The sequence below is a fragment of the Sander vitreus genome, chromosome 7 (genome assembly GCF_031162955.1).
Source record: "Sander vitreus isolate 19-12246 chromosome 7, sanVit1, whole genome shotgun sequence".
In the NCBI taxonomy this organism is placed as follows: domain Eukaryota; kingdom Metazoa; phylum Chordata; class Actinopteri; order Perciformes; family Percidae; genus Sander; species Sander vitreus.
The window spans coordinates 27,635,034-27,651,159 of NC_135861.1; the positions used below are offsets into that span (position 1 = coordinate 27,635,034).

Genomic DNA, 16,126 nt, shown 5'->3' on the forward strand with positions numbered 1-16,126 from the left:
GTTGTTTTTTATTCGGAAAGCCTGTGGAGATTTTAAAGTCTGCAGACCAATTATGGACCATCATTCCCAGCTGTTGAACAACCTGCAAGAAGATGTGTTCTCAGTACAACAACCGTGCAGTTTAAGCCAAACATTTTGCACAATCTAGTGCTACAATTTCACTCCAGCCTGTGTCAAAAAAAACCAGATGTTACTAATTGCCCCAGATTTGTATGGTCTACTGTGGCTTTCTTTACCATACATGATTCTACACTGACATCTGCTGGTAGGGAGGAATATTACATTTCAAGAGCTTTTATTTTGAAGTGTGACCCGCAGCTGTTGTTAAACCTCTGTTGACAGTAGGACGAGTGTGAAGTGAATACAGGTTAGACAAACCCTTTTGACAGCCGCGGTTCATACAAGCTATCACTAATTTTAAAAAAAAAATGCTTTGTACCATGACGGCTACAATATCTCTTAAACGGGCGGTTAAGTCGTGTTAATTTAGCTGGAGCGTCGCTAGCTAGCAAACTGCTAGTTTAGCTAGCTAGTTAGCATATGTTAGTGAGCTCAATCAAGGACGTGTGTGGCGCTGCTAGAAATGTAACTGTTACGCTAGTTTGTACTTAAACTAACGTCGCTAAACGCTACGATTTAAGGCTTTTAGAGGCTTCAGACAAAAGGTAATATCAATACCAAGCTCGTGATTTGTTTATTCTTAGCATTAAGTTATCTTGTGTTAACTTTAGCTAGCCGAGTGGTGAATGTGCAGCTCAAATCGTGTCACTTAGCTTCTGGACTCCAGTGATCAAATGAATGTACAACTGAAGGAAGTCATGGCTGATATTAAATAAGCTAGCAAAATGATGCATAGTTAAGCCGTATTTGCTTTGGACTATTATCAATTTAGTCTTTTCCCTATAGTTAAATGAGCAAGCTCAGTTCCCCTTGTCAGATTATCAGAATGAGATTTACATTCTTGCCAAGTAAGTTACTTGTTTTAGCTACATATCTTCAATAATGCATCATATTTAGTAAGATGATCATATGTGAGATCTTCATGTACAAAGTAACTGTCAAATGAGTGTAGCGGAGTGAAATGTTTCCTTCTGAAATGCAACTATTTTGATAATTGATGAGTCGTTTTAGTCAACATTGAAAGACATCCAAAACATTTTCTGGTTTCATCTTGAAATATTTTTTCTGTTTCACATCAATGTGAACTGATTGTCTTTGTGTTTTGAACTTCATGTTGAACAAATAAACATTTGAATATGTCACATTGGACTGTGGGAAGTTGATAGTATGAATGAATATACTTATTAGAAGCAACTCTAGAATAAAAGAGGAAAGCAGCAGAAAATGACAATACTCAAGTACACGTAGCTCCAAATTGTACATATTTCATACCATTGGTTTTGTGCACAACAAGAAACGTATATTTGAGTGACAGGCAACTTCTTAATCTCTCTGCTCATCATCTTTCTTACAACAGCAGTGAATGCTGCAAATCACAGGAGGATGGACTCCAGTGGGAAACCCTCAACTGCACAGATCGTGGTTTTGGCCACCAGCTCAGCCCTGACTGCAGTCTTCTATTCCATTTACAAGAGCCGAGCTACAACGGTTGCCAGATTAAAGGTCAGCCACATTTAATCACACTCTATGTCATGTGAATGTCAGCAGCGTGTTAAAGGGATGGCTTGGATTTTTCTAAGTCTTTTAGGTACTTTTTAGGTACCTATCCATAGTCCGTGTTTTAGATTAGATTCAACTTTACTGTCATTGTGCAGAGTACAAGTACAAAGACAACGAAATGCAGTTTGTGTCCAACCAGAAGTGCAAAAAGAGCAGAAAAGTGCAATGCGTTATACAAAGTATAGACAGGTGGTGCATAGACAGGACAGGAAATATAGTGCAGTGTAGACAGTAGTATACAGTAGTTTATAGTTTAGAGTGATATAAATTAAATATAAATATATGCAGTGTAGGGGTGTAAGAAAAAAACTTCTTTTTTTTTTAAATGTTCAAAAATATTCATATAAGACAGTGGTTCACGTTTATGTTGTGTTTAAACCCCCTACAGCTAGATGGCTATGCTGAGACCCACCACTAGTGTCCTTGCCTAACAGTGCCTAGCAGTGCCTGACCTTTTGCTAGAAGCTAACAATGTAGCTATGGCTGAACTTTGGCCTACTTTAGCATATATAAATTAGCTCACTAAGAACCTGTGAACCACAATCCCAAACTGGCAGTGTGATTTTCTGTGTACTGAAATGTTAGTTTTTCCAAAATTATACTTCTAATAAAATCTCAATATATCGCCTTATGCACACTATCGAAATATATTGCAATATATTGAATCGTGACCCATGTATCGTGATACGCATCGTATCGCCAGATTCTTGCCAATACACAGCCCTAGTGCAGTGTATTTGCAGTTACCTTATAAGAGCAGAAGAAATATGGCTATGTAATATGAACAATGTATGAGCAACATGTACAGATATGTGCAATGTAGTAGCAGTAACATTATAATAGTAGTAAGAATAATATAGATATATGCAGTGTAATAAACAGAATATATTATAAGAAAAACAGACCTACAGTAGATGGCGGTTGGCACGGCTCCAGTTTGGAGAAGCAGGCAGGAGGACAGGCACAGAAGCTAAGCAATGTACTGCTGTGGATGGGAGCAGTTTGAGTATACACTATATTTAGAATTATTTCACAGCTTTACTTTGCCGTCAAATTGCCCTGTTTAAGTTTACGCGGCAACTGATCTACACTCTCGTCAAAGCCACCAGACTCCATTGACATAAACAGTAATTTTACCTTGCAGAACACGGGAGTTGCTGGTTTACCGCTGCCTCAGTTGGTTAGTTTGTTAGTTAGTTTTAAACCACCAAAGTCACACAATAACCCAAACTAACTAATTGAAACTACACTACAACCCAAAATCCAAACTATCCCTTTTCATTTATTGCCTGTTATATTCCATTTGTTAATCTTAAGTGTTTGTTTCCGCAGGAAGCCAAGAAAGTCTCCATTGATCAGGATTTAAAAAACATCCTGTCTGAAACTCCTGGACGATGTGTCCCATATGCTGTCATAGAAGGTGTGTTGGGCCACCACCTTGAAAGCCTAAATGAAGCTTCAGTGTTGTGCACTGCATTTTTACTTTGTAGAATTAACTAACACATACTAATTAACTTGTTCATGTAGACCATTGTTTCTCAACGGGGGTGGTACAGCCCCCCAGGGGGCTTTCAGAGGATGAAGCAATATTGTGGAAAGGGGGGCGTTGAGGTGCCTTTGGGGAGCATTTGTTTTAAAGCGAGTTTACACCAAAGGTTCACAACAATAGGAGTTTACACTTTAAACTACTTGCAAAAAACAGTGGTCTGCAACATTAAAACCTGCCAGTTTACGCCACCGCGACTGGACGAGACAGTGGACCGTAACTCTTCTTCTCTTTAGTGTTTCTTTAGGCTTTGTGTGGTGCAGCTCCGCGCTGCCTTCATGGGAACGGAACTAGGGGTGGGAATCACCAGAGGTCTCACGATACGATATCATCACGATACTTATGTCACGATACGATATTATTGCCATTTTAAACATATTGCAATATTCTGCTATTTATCGCAATTTGTTACCTTTTTTCCAACTTCAAATTTTTCCCAATTTCAGAATATGTCCCCAAAAGGAAATCTTGTCAACATCTGTTTTATCTGAAAATATAAATTTCTCTGTCTGTTCATCACTGCTGCAAAATGGGATTGTCAAGCAGACAAACTGACCAACACATATATAATAATAAATCGATACTTGGCATCTGTGTATCGATACAGTATTGCCACGGAAAATATCGCGATACTATGCTGTATCGATTTTTTTCCCCCACCCCTAAACGGGACGTCAGAGTATCATCTTATATAAACTCTGTACTGCAGTGTTATGAATCGGTCTTGTCGTGAACTTTATAGTCTATATTAAACGTTAACATCATTTATCTTTATTAAGTCTATGAACTTAGCCGTCGGACATTTTTCATTCAATGGTATGATTTTTTTTTTGATGATTTGATAACAGTAGTAACAACAATAGGACTAATAACAGTAATAATTATCATTACAATAATAGGACCTAATCATTAATATTCAGGGCAATTAGCCTACATCTTATTTGATGGGGGGGGGGCGGTAAGGGACCTGGATAATGGATAGGGGGGCGCTGTTCCCAAAAAGGTTGAGAACCACTGATGTGGACTAAAATGTACGATGCATAATTACAACAGTAGTTTTACACTGTGTCCTGTTTATGCCCACTGCAGGTGTAGTGAGATCTGTGAAGGAAACTCTGAGCAGCCAGTTTGTTGATAACTGCAAAGGCGTGATTGAAAGACTGACCTTGAAGGAGGAAAAGATGGTGTGGAATCGCACCACTCATCTCTGGTGAGTCACTGAGAGGGTTTAAATCTTGTTAAGAGTATTCTCAGACAGTCAGAAGGCATGATGAAGCTTAAATGGCATTTCTGTGCTACTGTATTTAAGTCCAACTGAAAATAAATAGCATTGTTGAACCATTGTCTATACAGCATATATATCTGCTCTGCAAGTCACGGCCTGTGTTCTCCTCTGAGTAAAAAAAAAATAAATAAATCAGAAACCAAAAGGGAGAACTTTATATTTTATGGTTTCATGATGGTTTCCTTTATTGTTTGCATTGATGCGTCGGAAGATTGTTAGTTCTCGGTCTGCGGAGATGGTTGACCTTGTTTTCATGCAGCCAATTAAATCTCGCATAAAGCAGTAGCATCAGTGTTCTATAATAGGCAGAGCAGACGGTCACGCTGAGCCGCACAGCAGCCTGCTGCACAACACAAGAGCCACAGACTTGCTGAAAAACAGCAGACATTAGCTTTCCTAACGTCGCCTTCTTATCATACTTACAAACATGAACGCGGTCTTGTTCTGCACCTTGAACAAGCGACCAACATTCAGAGTGGATAAGTGCACTGCTAACGTCAGTCTGCAAGCTAGACAGCTAATTCACTGCTCAGCTGCAGCACATTAAACAGCATGTAAACGCACCTGCAAATGTCACGTCGGTCCATTGAAATGCTGGAGTGGTGCCCTCTCTTAACACAGACACTGACACGCTCCTCCAGCCACTGAGGGGGAAAGTAGTATTTCTGATATTTGCCCAAAGACCTGACTTTCTTCTTTTTTAATAATAAAAAAACAATTAACAATTGTATATAATTAAAGTGACAGACATAATCTAACAAAACTAGATCTGAAACGATTAGTTGATTGACAGAATATTCATTTGCAACTATTTTAGTAATCTTTTAATGCCACATTGCTCCTCCAATATGAGGATTTCCATTTTTTTCTCCATTTGATGTCATAACAAACTGAATATCTTTTGGACCGTTGGTCGGACTAAACAAGATATTTCAAGATGTTATCTTGGACTTGGGGAAACTTTGGATAAAGTCTGCAGATAAATCGAAAATAATCATTAGTTGCAGCCCTAAACAGAACATTAATAACTGTGATATTTGTGAACAGGAACAACACCGAGAAAATCATCCACCAGCGCACCAACACAGTTCCCTTTGCCCTTGGGTCTCACGACGACGATATCGCCGCTACAGTGCGGGTTATACGGCCGCTAGACGCTGCCGAGTTGGACCTGGAGACCACATACGAGAACTTCCACCCCACGGTCCAGTCCCTGTCCAACGTTATTGGCCACTTCATTAGCGGGGAGCGCCCCAAGGGCATCCACGAAACGGAGGAGATGCTGCGGCTGGAAGACAGCGTCACAGGCGTAGGCGAACTGGTCCTGGATAACAACCTGATCAAGCTCCAGCCTCCCAAACAGGGCTTCCGCTACTTTCTCACTCGGCTGGACTACGAGTCTCTTCTCAGGAAGCAGGGGAACAGCGTCCGGCTGTGGCGAATTTTGACCGTCGTCTTCGGCATCGCCGCGTGTTCCACGCTCCTCTTCATCCTGTGGAAGCGATACGTGCACCACCGAGAGAGCAAGAAGGAGAGAAGCATGCTCGAGGAGTTCAAGGAGCAGCAGAAGAAACGCATGCATGAACTCAACGTAGAAGAAAGCAGCGTGTCGCCCACCAGCTGTACTGTCTGCCTGAGCCGGGAGCGGTCCTTGGTGTTTCTCGACTGTGGCCACGTGTGTGCCTGTGCCCAGTGCTACAACGTCCTGCCAGCGCCAAAGAAATGCCCCATCTGCAGGGCGACAATAGACAGGGTGGTGCCTCTTTTCAACAGCTAATGTACAGAAATGTGAGTAGGAAGTCCACTCAGTCATGCCTGTATCGATACATTTTGTGCACTTTTTTTGCATACTGATAGATAAATGGGTAGCTGTGCTGAATCACATTTCCCATTCAATGTTCAAATCAACTCTGAAATCTGTAAAAAAAAAAAAAAAAAATAGAGACTCCGACTCTTAGATTCATGATACTGGATGAAAGTAAGTTTAGGAGAGTACATTTCAGAAAATTGGCATTTGCATTTCAGCTACTGTATAAGATATAATACATTAAACAAAAACAGGAAGAGGATTATGACGACATTAACTGTCAAATGTGTTTTGTGCACTCTGTCTAATCATTTCTAACAAAGACTTAAGCAGTGTAATTTGGGAAACTCCTCATTTGTAAAATGGATTTGACTTAAACTTAGCCTGAGATGCTTTTGGTGCTTATTCTCATTCTGTACATTTGATTTGAGAGTGTCTGCAGACTGTTTGTTTTGTCCTGATTTTCTTTTAAATGTCTTTTATTTGGGATGTAGCTTTGGTAAGGCCCGTGGTTCATTAAAGGTTATGTTTTGTGCAGTACAGACGAGCCAGAGGGAAAGGTTGTGGTTCACACTAAAAATGTCTGTGCAAGACTGATATTACAGAGATAATAGTACAGTACAAACATCTGTTGTGGAGAAAGTGAGCAGGTTGACCTCGTCCTGTTCTTTTCTTGATTTTGCTCTTATAAAGACGTGCAGCAGGTGCTTAGGCTCTACAGACATTCACCACAGAGTGCACTGAGCAAGTGGAAGCCCATGTTGTTCAGCCTCTGTTCAGCAAAGTGTACCGAACAGAGGAAATCTCTGTACCATCACAGCCGCTGATTGTTGGACATTTCCTGGGACATTTGGCAAAAAAATAAATAAAAAATCATTGTGTATTTGCAACTGAAAACTTATTCAAGACAAATACAATGTAGACTGCATACTCATCGTTACTCAATCATTGTGTAAAATAAAGACACAAGGAGAAAGCTGTTTAAAGAAGATGGAGAGTTCTGCCAGGAGAGGGGGATGTCTGCCTGTGAGGAAAATCAGTGATTCAGGATTTGGAATCAGAGAGCATGTATAGACACAGAAATGTGATGCCACATGTTCCCCCAATGCAAGCAGCTGTTTTCACCTCCTAAAGTTTATTTTATTTGTTTTTTTGTTCCATTTCAAACTGCCTGTACGTTGAAATATGCAGAACAAAACATTATTTAAATGCCTTTAACCCAAAGGCGACTTACGTGCATATATGGCTCCAGACTTAAGGCAGTTTGAGCACAGACGAATGCCCTTTATACTTTCAAATGATTCTGTATTATTCAAAGAAAGTCCCATTTTCTCATCCCACATTATGCCAGGGGACTCTCTGATGTATTATTTAACATTAGGACGTTGGGGCGTTATTAGTATTCAGCGGCTTGCCCACAGATCTCTATTCTCCAGGAGTGAGCTGGTACCGGTTGGTCTCTGGAGGAACCTGAGCTAAATGTCAGATGTACCGTGTAATCAAGCAGGAAGAGCATTATGCAGTCCCTCCTGTTGGAAGTACTGTATTGATGACACTAAAAGCCTCTTCATGCCCACTTTACCATCAGGCTCATAACTGACCCTGAGCTACTGACAAATATTCATGCCGCTCCTTTTCTTGGTTTCTGTTCCACTATTTCTTGCATCATTATTGTTTGTTACACGTTTGTTTTTTGCAAGCCAGCAGCAGGTCTTTACAGGGATGGTAATGAGTGCATCTCCAGCAACCTGTGTTTATGCGCATTTTCAATTTGCTCATTTAAAACCTGAGTGGAATATAATCGAATGAATCATGACGTCCATGAACTTAAAAATGTCCACGGAAGCTTCAGCTGGAGAGACGAAAACATCCAATCTGTGTGAACCGATGAGACTGTAACCTTCCTCAAGTCTTGCTAATTTCCGTCACATTTCTACATCATTCTCCACTGTTGGAGGTCTGACTTGCGCTCTTTTAATTACATCATCTTCTGCAAGGGTTAAATAGAAAGCTGAAACCCTGGCGTCGCGTCCGGGCCAGCCTCTATTCCACTAGCTTCTGTAGCTCAATGCAATCGCTCGTTCAGCATTTCTTTCACTGCTCTTTCTAAAAGAAACTAAGCATGTGGTTTACAGTCTATATTTTAAGACACATTTGCATCAACTACAGCAGGTGTTCTAAGCAATTGAAACCTTAGTGATTTTAACAAACTCTCCTCTTTTCAACTTTCTAGATGTAATCTCTGCAGTGTTCAGTCCTCTTTGTCCTGCTGTCGAGTTCTGACATTCAGCCCGTGAGGGTCTCTAGGGTTTATGGGAAATGATGTTCGTTGAAGGCTGCTAAACACCATACCATGTGAATATACGAGATTAGATCAGTTTTGGCATTATATTCTAAATTAAAGGTGTTTAATTCTCACACAACCAACTCTTTTTTTTGTTTTGTTTTACTCTTTATCGAACATTGTGGATAGACAGATATCCAGCAGGTCATAGAAATTATGTAATTAAAGATTCCGCTGTGTAAAACAACGTAGATAATCAAATGAAATATGAAAACTAAATTAATTTAAAAAATCAGGTATCTAAACCTAATAAATAATAACATCAATAAAGTCAGTTTTAGGAACCTCAATCAGGGGTTACAGAAAATAATTCTTTAAAATGTAACAATGTTTGTCCAAATTGAATTCAACCCAGACAAATGGCAATGGACTTACAGAATCTTGTCTTTTTTTTTTTCTTTTTTTTTTATGCATGTGAAATTTACCAACTACAAATATACAGTAAGGTTTGCCGTGAAACTCAAAGGTTTATTACGCCATTCAAATGTAGCGATAATGTCTTTAGATATAGTTGTAATTAATGCCGCGTTCTATTTACCTCGGAACTCGGAAGCCGGAGCTGGGAATGACGTCATACCCGAGTTGAATGCGTTCCATTTAAAAGTCAGATTTCCATTGTTTTCATTAGCTCTAGCCCGGTTAGCTATTGTTAGCAATACCAGTTGATAACAACGCATTACGCCGTTTTTTGTGCATGCAAACAGCGTAACAACATGTCCACAGATAGAAGTTGAACATGCCTGTGTGAACGACAGATTTAGTGACACAAATAAGACAGAAGTGCTTATAACTTTATGTTACTGCAGCTTTCAGTACTGCTGATACAGGTGGCAGCCATGTTGGATTTTGAACTCGTAAATCCGAGGTCAGGGGGCGCGTTTACGACTTTGACCTCGTTAAAACCGAGTTCCGAGGTAAATAGAACGCGGCATATGTGTCAAGTCTTGTTGTAAACAAATGTCTCTCCACGCAGATAAAGAGGGGCAGTGAGAAAACAAACCCATTACTGTTTCTGGCTCAGCTCCACAAAAGGTGCATTTAACATCTACAGTATGTCAATAGATTTGGAAATTGTGTTACATGGTTAAATGTGCAAGACTTTAAAGTGAATTTATCTGCTCTTGTTCGAAACGCGGAAGTGGAAGGGCCACACAACCGACTCTTTTAACCATACAACCGTCTTGATGCCGCGAAAACTTTCCCGTCTCTACCAGCCATCCTATATGACATTAACGTAGCGAGTACACCTACCAGCTAGCATGGCTGTAGACTCGTTAACATTGTCTGTCAGCTGTATGTTTGTTACCAGATGTTTACCGCACACTGACTTTTTTTAAAGTGTTGCTAGAAAACAAGCAAGAAAGATCTCACTTGTGAAAACCACTCGTTGAGCCTATCGTCAGGCATTACCAATCTACTCTTTCTCATTGTGTTCCAAACATAAAAGCAGCAGCTCTGGTCCAACACCATGGAAACCCTCCAATCTAGTGCTGCAGTGGTTTTTAGCAGCATGAGCTGATGGTGAGCGAACCATCAAAGACATTCCCTCTATTATTCCCCACTTTAGAGTTTTGAATTTCAATGCCACACAAGGACTGTGCAAGAACTGCATGATAAGAGCGATACACAGGCTCAATGACGGAGATGAGATGCGTACAGAATTTACTCTTGGATTAACCCCATTTACAATTCAAAAGAGATCACATTTTCCTGCACATGCACCAGTTGGCCCTGGTTCAAATCCTCAGAATTCACACAGCGGGCACGCATGCTGGTCTGACACCCAACATGTCAGATATGTTTTCTCTCAAAGAAAGATGATCTCTCAGTAAGATGAATCGGGCAAAAAAAAAAAACTGAGACAAGACGTCCATCTGAAAAGCACATGGGATGACTATGTAATCTGCTCCGACAAACCTTGGAGACTGGCTGCTAAATCTTTAAACTAATAATCTGAATGTAAAGAATCTACATAGTGTTGGTTTCACTAAGGTCAAAATACACTAATTTAGATGTATAATTCACTGCTCTTAAACCCTGTAATTTAAATAATTGCCATAAAAATGGCTTCAAATGCGTTTTATACGGATCTTGAGTCTTAATCCTGGCTAATTGGTTCATATTCTTTCGTGTTTTTCACTGCGCTCAATGCTCAAACGTTCTTTTATACTGCAGTCTAACTGGAATTGGCACCACTTTCTAATATTGAACCATAAAGGCTGCCTTTTGAGAGAGTGGTACCCGTGAATCACAGTTCTACTTTTCTTTTATGTGAAAAGAAATGTGCGCTGTCAAGCCGATGGCTTGATCTTTCAATTGAATTAGGCTCCAGTTACCCAGTAGTAACCAAAATATTTAAGTGCTTCTCAATAAAAGAATACAGTTATGATCCATGTTCACAGTACACATCTATGTGGCAATGAATAGGCTACTTTAAAAAGTACACAGTCCATTAAATGAACTTCCATATGAGGGGGATTTTCTAATCATTTGTCTGAACAAAATCAACTCTTTGAGAAGCCATTTATGAAGTCCTTTAATATTTTGTGTTAATTTTGTATTAATAATTTCCTAGTTTTAGTAGGTTTCCACTGAATGATAACAATTCCACTCATCCTAATTAGCACCAAAAAATCCGCAGGACCACTAAAAGTTTACTTTAACACAAGACAAAAATAATACAGAGCAGCTGCCCGTTGCCAAGTTATCAAGAGAGGTCAAAAAACTGTGTGGCGCCACTTGTCTCACTGTCTGAATTAACATTATCACCCCTAAACACCCCCCCCCCCATTAGCGAGATTATCAAAGGCAACTGAAGGTTAATAGGAAGCAACAATATAGTCACATTTACACAAATATTACAAATGCAATGCATTTATCCACACATTTTAAGTGCAAGGAATCAAACAAATATGAACTGTCACTACAAACTGTAAATAAAGTAAATATTCCTTCCAAGTCCCTCTAAATCAATAAACCATGTAAATTACTGTTTTACATATGAACTTTAATATTGTTTTACATATGAACTTTAATTATTGTTTTACATATGAACTTTAATTATTGCGTGTCTAACTGCATTTGGGCTCCTTTCATTATTTTGTATTAATACTTCCTAGTTCATAGTTTTCAAGATGAAGCGGAAACTACTGGGACCTTAATATACTTGAAGCATCACACTGTAGGTTTCACTCTTGGTTGAAAGCATGCAGTGGTGGAATCTTTTTCTTATACGTGAAAATTGCAATACTAATACATCACAAGTCCTGCTTTCAAAATCTTACTTAGTATTATGAACAAAATATACTTAAAGTATCAAAAGTAACCGTACTTATAATGTACAATGGACCCTGTTAGTGTTATGTTATTAAATATTTCCTCAGATCCTTTATTTAAGTAAACGTACTAGAAACTCTAATACCACACTGTAAAAATACTCTGTTATGAGTAAAAGTCCTGCATTGAAAATGTTACTTAAGTAAAAGTATGGAAGTATCAATAGGAAAATGTATTAAAGACTAAGTATTAAGTATTAAAAGTAAAAGTACTCAATGCAGAAAAATCCTCACATTTTAATCAACTAAGTGTTTAATGGTCTAATCATTTCAGTTGTACATGTAGGCCGTTATATTGTTGAGCAGTTTCATTTGTTATTTATTTATTTTTGTGTGCAAAAAGCGAAGTAGAAAGTGGCATGTAAAGAAAAGACTCAAGTAAAGTACCTCAAATTTGTATTTAAGAACAGTACTTGAGTAAATGTACTTAGTTATATTCCACCACTGTTGAGGAGGATCAAATATGACTATTTTATATACTGTTTGGTGGCTTAATGTATAAAAATGTATCATATTTTATAAGCTGATCATAGGTTTAGAATGCAAAATTGAGTAAAGCTGCACTGTATATATATATATATATATAGAGTGCAATATTTCCCTCTGAAATGTAGTGAATACCATCAAATGGAAACACTAAAATAAGTTCAAGTACATTCAAACCGTACTTATGTTCACTAATTGAGTGGATGTTCTCAGTGAGACTCCAGCTCCATCACTGCACACATGTAAAGTGTGAGTTTGGCTAATGGGTTATAATTCATGTGATTTATGAAAAGCAATCGTTTATCAGCGGGACTTGAGTTGAGTCTCCCCTTCATTCTTTAGCTTTTCTAATTAGACTCTGTCTCTCCTGATTGCAAGTACCTTGTGACATACAGAAATGCAATCATTAAATCAGCCAAAAGCGTTAATACAATGTGTTTTTCACTCAAAAACACTCAAACATAAGATTAATTCAGTATTTGAGTGAGTTCTATTGCAGGCTGTACACATTGCCTGTTGGCACCATAATATAATGGCTGGTGGCAGGATTGTTTTATTATTATAAAATATTTTATATATAAGTGAAATTACCAATAGATACAGTAAATAAGTCAATAGATAGATAGATATAGATAGATACAGTAGATAGGTCATATATTTGGAGACAATTTGGACAAAAGCAAACTAAACATCATTGTTGCGATCATTTTCCTTGCAGCAATGGTTTCCATGGGAACTGCTAATCATCCCTAAAGTTGAGAAAAGATTAATCTGTTTTATCCCACAACCTACCTCTGGACTAGCTTTCATGCAGACAGTGTAATTACTTATGTTCTGTGCGCTATTTATGTGCACATTAAACTGCTGTGATATAGAGTCCAGCATAAAGGCGTTTAAGTAGCTTTATTGTAAGAAAATAATTGGCAAGAAGAAGGTTCACTGTTGGACAGATCTTTGTGAAAAAGAAAACATAATTGTTTGAGTAGATATGTAGAGAATATACGTACATATTGCAATTATATGTCTTCCGAAAATATATTTTCTCATGCGTTCTCTTATAGTCAGTAGCCTAGCAACAGTGCCTGATTTGAAGTTCTAATAAGGTACTTTTTGCGTATTTAAATAAATATAAATTAGTAGGCATGCTACGGTTGCCGTTTCCATATTTAATATCACAATGCACCTGAATAGATTGCCATGTTAACTCTGTGTTTCTGTATGTGTGTGTGCTATTAAGGCTGTACACTGTCAGGACGGTGTCTCGTTTGATCTATTAAGCAGGGGTGGAGATGGCTATTAGCACCACAGTAATGAGCTCGTAATCATTTTTCTGTTTTCTGCCCCTCCATTCCTCCTTCGCTTATCCTTTTTAAATCTCTTTCTCCCATGCTGTGCATGTTTCACCTTGTAATAGTGTGGATGGTGTAAATGTTGTCTTGCCATCCTTATTATTAGTACCCTCTTTGATTTCAAGGAGCCGTATTATGGCAGCTTTTGACTTTAATGAGACCTGTTCCACAACCTGTGCAGTGGATGTCACCTTGACATCACATCAGAGCCAAGTAGAATTAAGCTTGATTTACAGTAAAGTTCTGCGTTAAATGAACGCTGTAGGTACGAAGGTACGCGTAGATACAGACCCTACGCCGTAGCCTGACATGTACCTCCCACAGAACGGTCACTTCATATAACCGTAACGCAGGCCGCAAGAACTGTGTTGGGTCCGCTTGGCCGTGGCTTGGTAGCGTCTCATTTCCTCCTACTCAATAGTGGCTGCTCCTTCTCCCTGAATAACAGTAAGTCGAGGAGAGGGTTAACTTTTCCTGCTACACTGCAACCATGAACTTTTCTAGACATTACTCAGAGGAGCTGTATGTGAGAATGCAAATGTCTGAATTAGTTGGCTGGACATTAAAAAAACATTGCCCTGCCAGCTCCCTAGTACAAAGTCCATGTAATGTCCTATTGAGCCCATGTGTGAAAAGAGCAGGTCATTGTCCGGAGACTTCACAGCGAGTGAGTGGGTATGTCGATGGCATTTCTATCATGCGGCTGGTGCAAACACCCAAGGGTAAATAAGAAGGGGGATTTTCCCGAAGGCGGCAACGAAAAGTATAACTGGAGAGATGACTTCTGTCAGTAAGAGCTGAAATCGTCAGAGAAATTCAAGGACGGCATGAGACTCGGTTGCTAATGACCAAATTACGAACCGGCTACATGAACGTGTTGTAATCCGCGTAATGTCCTCCCTCCTGCACGCTCTACGCAGGCGCCATCCCTCACCTAACCTAGACTAGTAAGTAAGAATGCAGAGACAATCTCCTGTTGTGTGAAACGTGTAAAAGTTAGGACCTGATTCTCCTGACATTGAGTTCATACGAGAAAGCGGCTTGTGAGATCTACTGGAGAAGACAATGCTACGATAGCTTACTCCATTTTGGACTCTCCGGCTCTCCGTTGCGCAAAGGTCGTCACTGTCAATACGGCTTTTGGTCAATTCAAGATTACCAAATTTTTATTTGATGCAAAAAAAAATTGATTTAATTTGCCTCCCTAAGCAAATTTACTGGTTGTGGTAAAATTAGTTGATTTTGTCCTTTTAAATGCTGGTGTGACTGGGCCTTTAGAAAGATTGATTTCAAGGTGGCGTTCCATCATCTATTTTGAGATAATGGTGAGGCAGGCCAGGATCCACTTTGAGACAGTGGGGTCATCCGGCGGGAACGTAGAGCTAGGTAGCAACAGTATCAAAAACCATGTGAGCAGATAATACTACAAAGATAAGGTGTGTATATTAAGAAGAGAAGGGTCCATGCATTGATCCTTGAGGTACCCCTTGTTGTTAGCCGTGGGGCAATAATAGCTATAGAACCTGTAACTTTGGTGGTAGAGTTATTTTATTACATGCAGAGCTGATCATAGCATCAACAATTATAAAGACACTACAGAAGCTTTCAACAGCCTCAAACAGTCAACAATCATTTATAAAAGCACACACAGCAAGTTGAAAGATACTGCACTATATAACTTACCCAGTACATAAAAAATACAATTTATAACAATAACAGCTGCACTTACTACTGCAATTACAGCACAAAAATATTACTATATGACATCTACTGTAGTCAATGTGGCAATCCAGTCATTAAACATCATAAAATAAACACCTGTGTTCATGCAGAAGGATTTATGCAACTCAGCCTGAGTGAAGGGAAATTAATAAATACCTGAGTAAAGCAACACTGTGATGGAATAAGAGAGGAAAATAAATACAGAAAGATGCCTTTAAAGGGCCACACACAGATTCAAGTCACAAAATAAGAAAGAAAGAAGGGTACCTGCTGTATATTTAAGAAAAAGAAGCAATCAGTACCCACAGTGATTAAACTGCAGTGAACAGATCTACATTTTCTGCCAACTTTAAACCTTGGTTAGGCACTTGCGGTAAATGAGCTGTGAGCATGACAGAACTACTGTAGCAGGGCTCCTTCCTCTCTGAATCCCAGTGCAGCATACCCATAGTCCTCAGGATTGGTTTGCACCAGCTGTGAATAAATCCATTACTGAGTTTGTGTGTATTGTCCCTCCTAAGTTGCAATCAACAAGCTATTTTCAAACTAATGATTTACTAGATCGGATAAAA

At 39.1% G+C, this 16,126-nt stretch overlaps 1 protein-coding gene across 1 annotated transcript; it reads left to right on the plus strand.

The window, feature by feature from the left end:
* The first annotated feature begins 1,466 nt into the window (after nucleotides 1-1,466).
* Nucleotides 1,467-6,860, plus strand: mul1 (mitochondrial E3 ubiquitin protein ligase 1). The gene is made up of 4 exons (XM_078255766.1): nucleotides 1,467-1,623; nucleotides 3,013-3,100; nucleotides 4,316-4,436; nucleotides 5,559-6,860. Exons 1-4 carry the CDS (start codon nucleotides 1,504-1,506, stop codon nucleotides 6,286-6,288), a joined length of 1,059 nt encoding a protein of 352 aa, XP_078111892.1. The 5' UTR covers nucleotides 1,467-1,503; the 3' UTR covers nucleotides 6,289-6,860.
* The last annotated feature ends 9,266 nt before the right edge of the window (nucleotides 6,861-16,126 follow it).

Bases quoted from the DNA above. Each gene is read 5' to 3' on its own strand.
- mul1 (XM_078255766.1), top strand. From the start codon at position 1,504: ATGGACTCCAGTGGGAAACCCTCAACTGCACAGATCGTGGTTTTGGCC. The intron at 1,624-3,012 runs GTCAGCCACATT...TTGTTTCCGCAG, and splicing joins CAACGGTTGCCAGATTAAAG to GAAGCCAAGAAAGTCTCCAT. The intron at 4,437-5,558 runs GTGAGTCACTGA...ATTTGTGAACAG, and splicing joins AATCGCACCACTCATCTCTG to GAACAACACCGAGAAAATCA.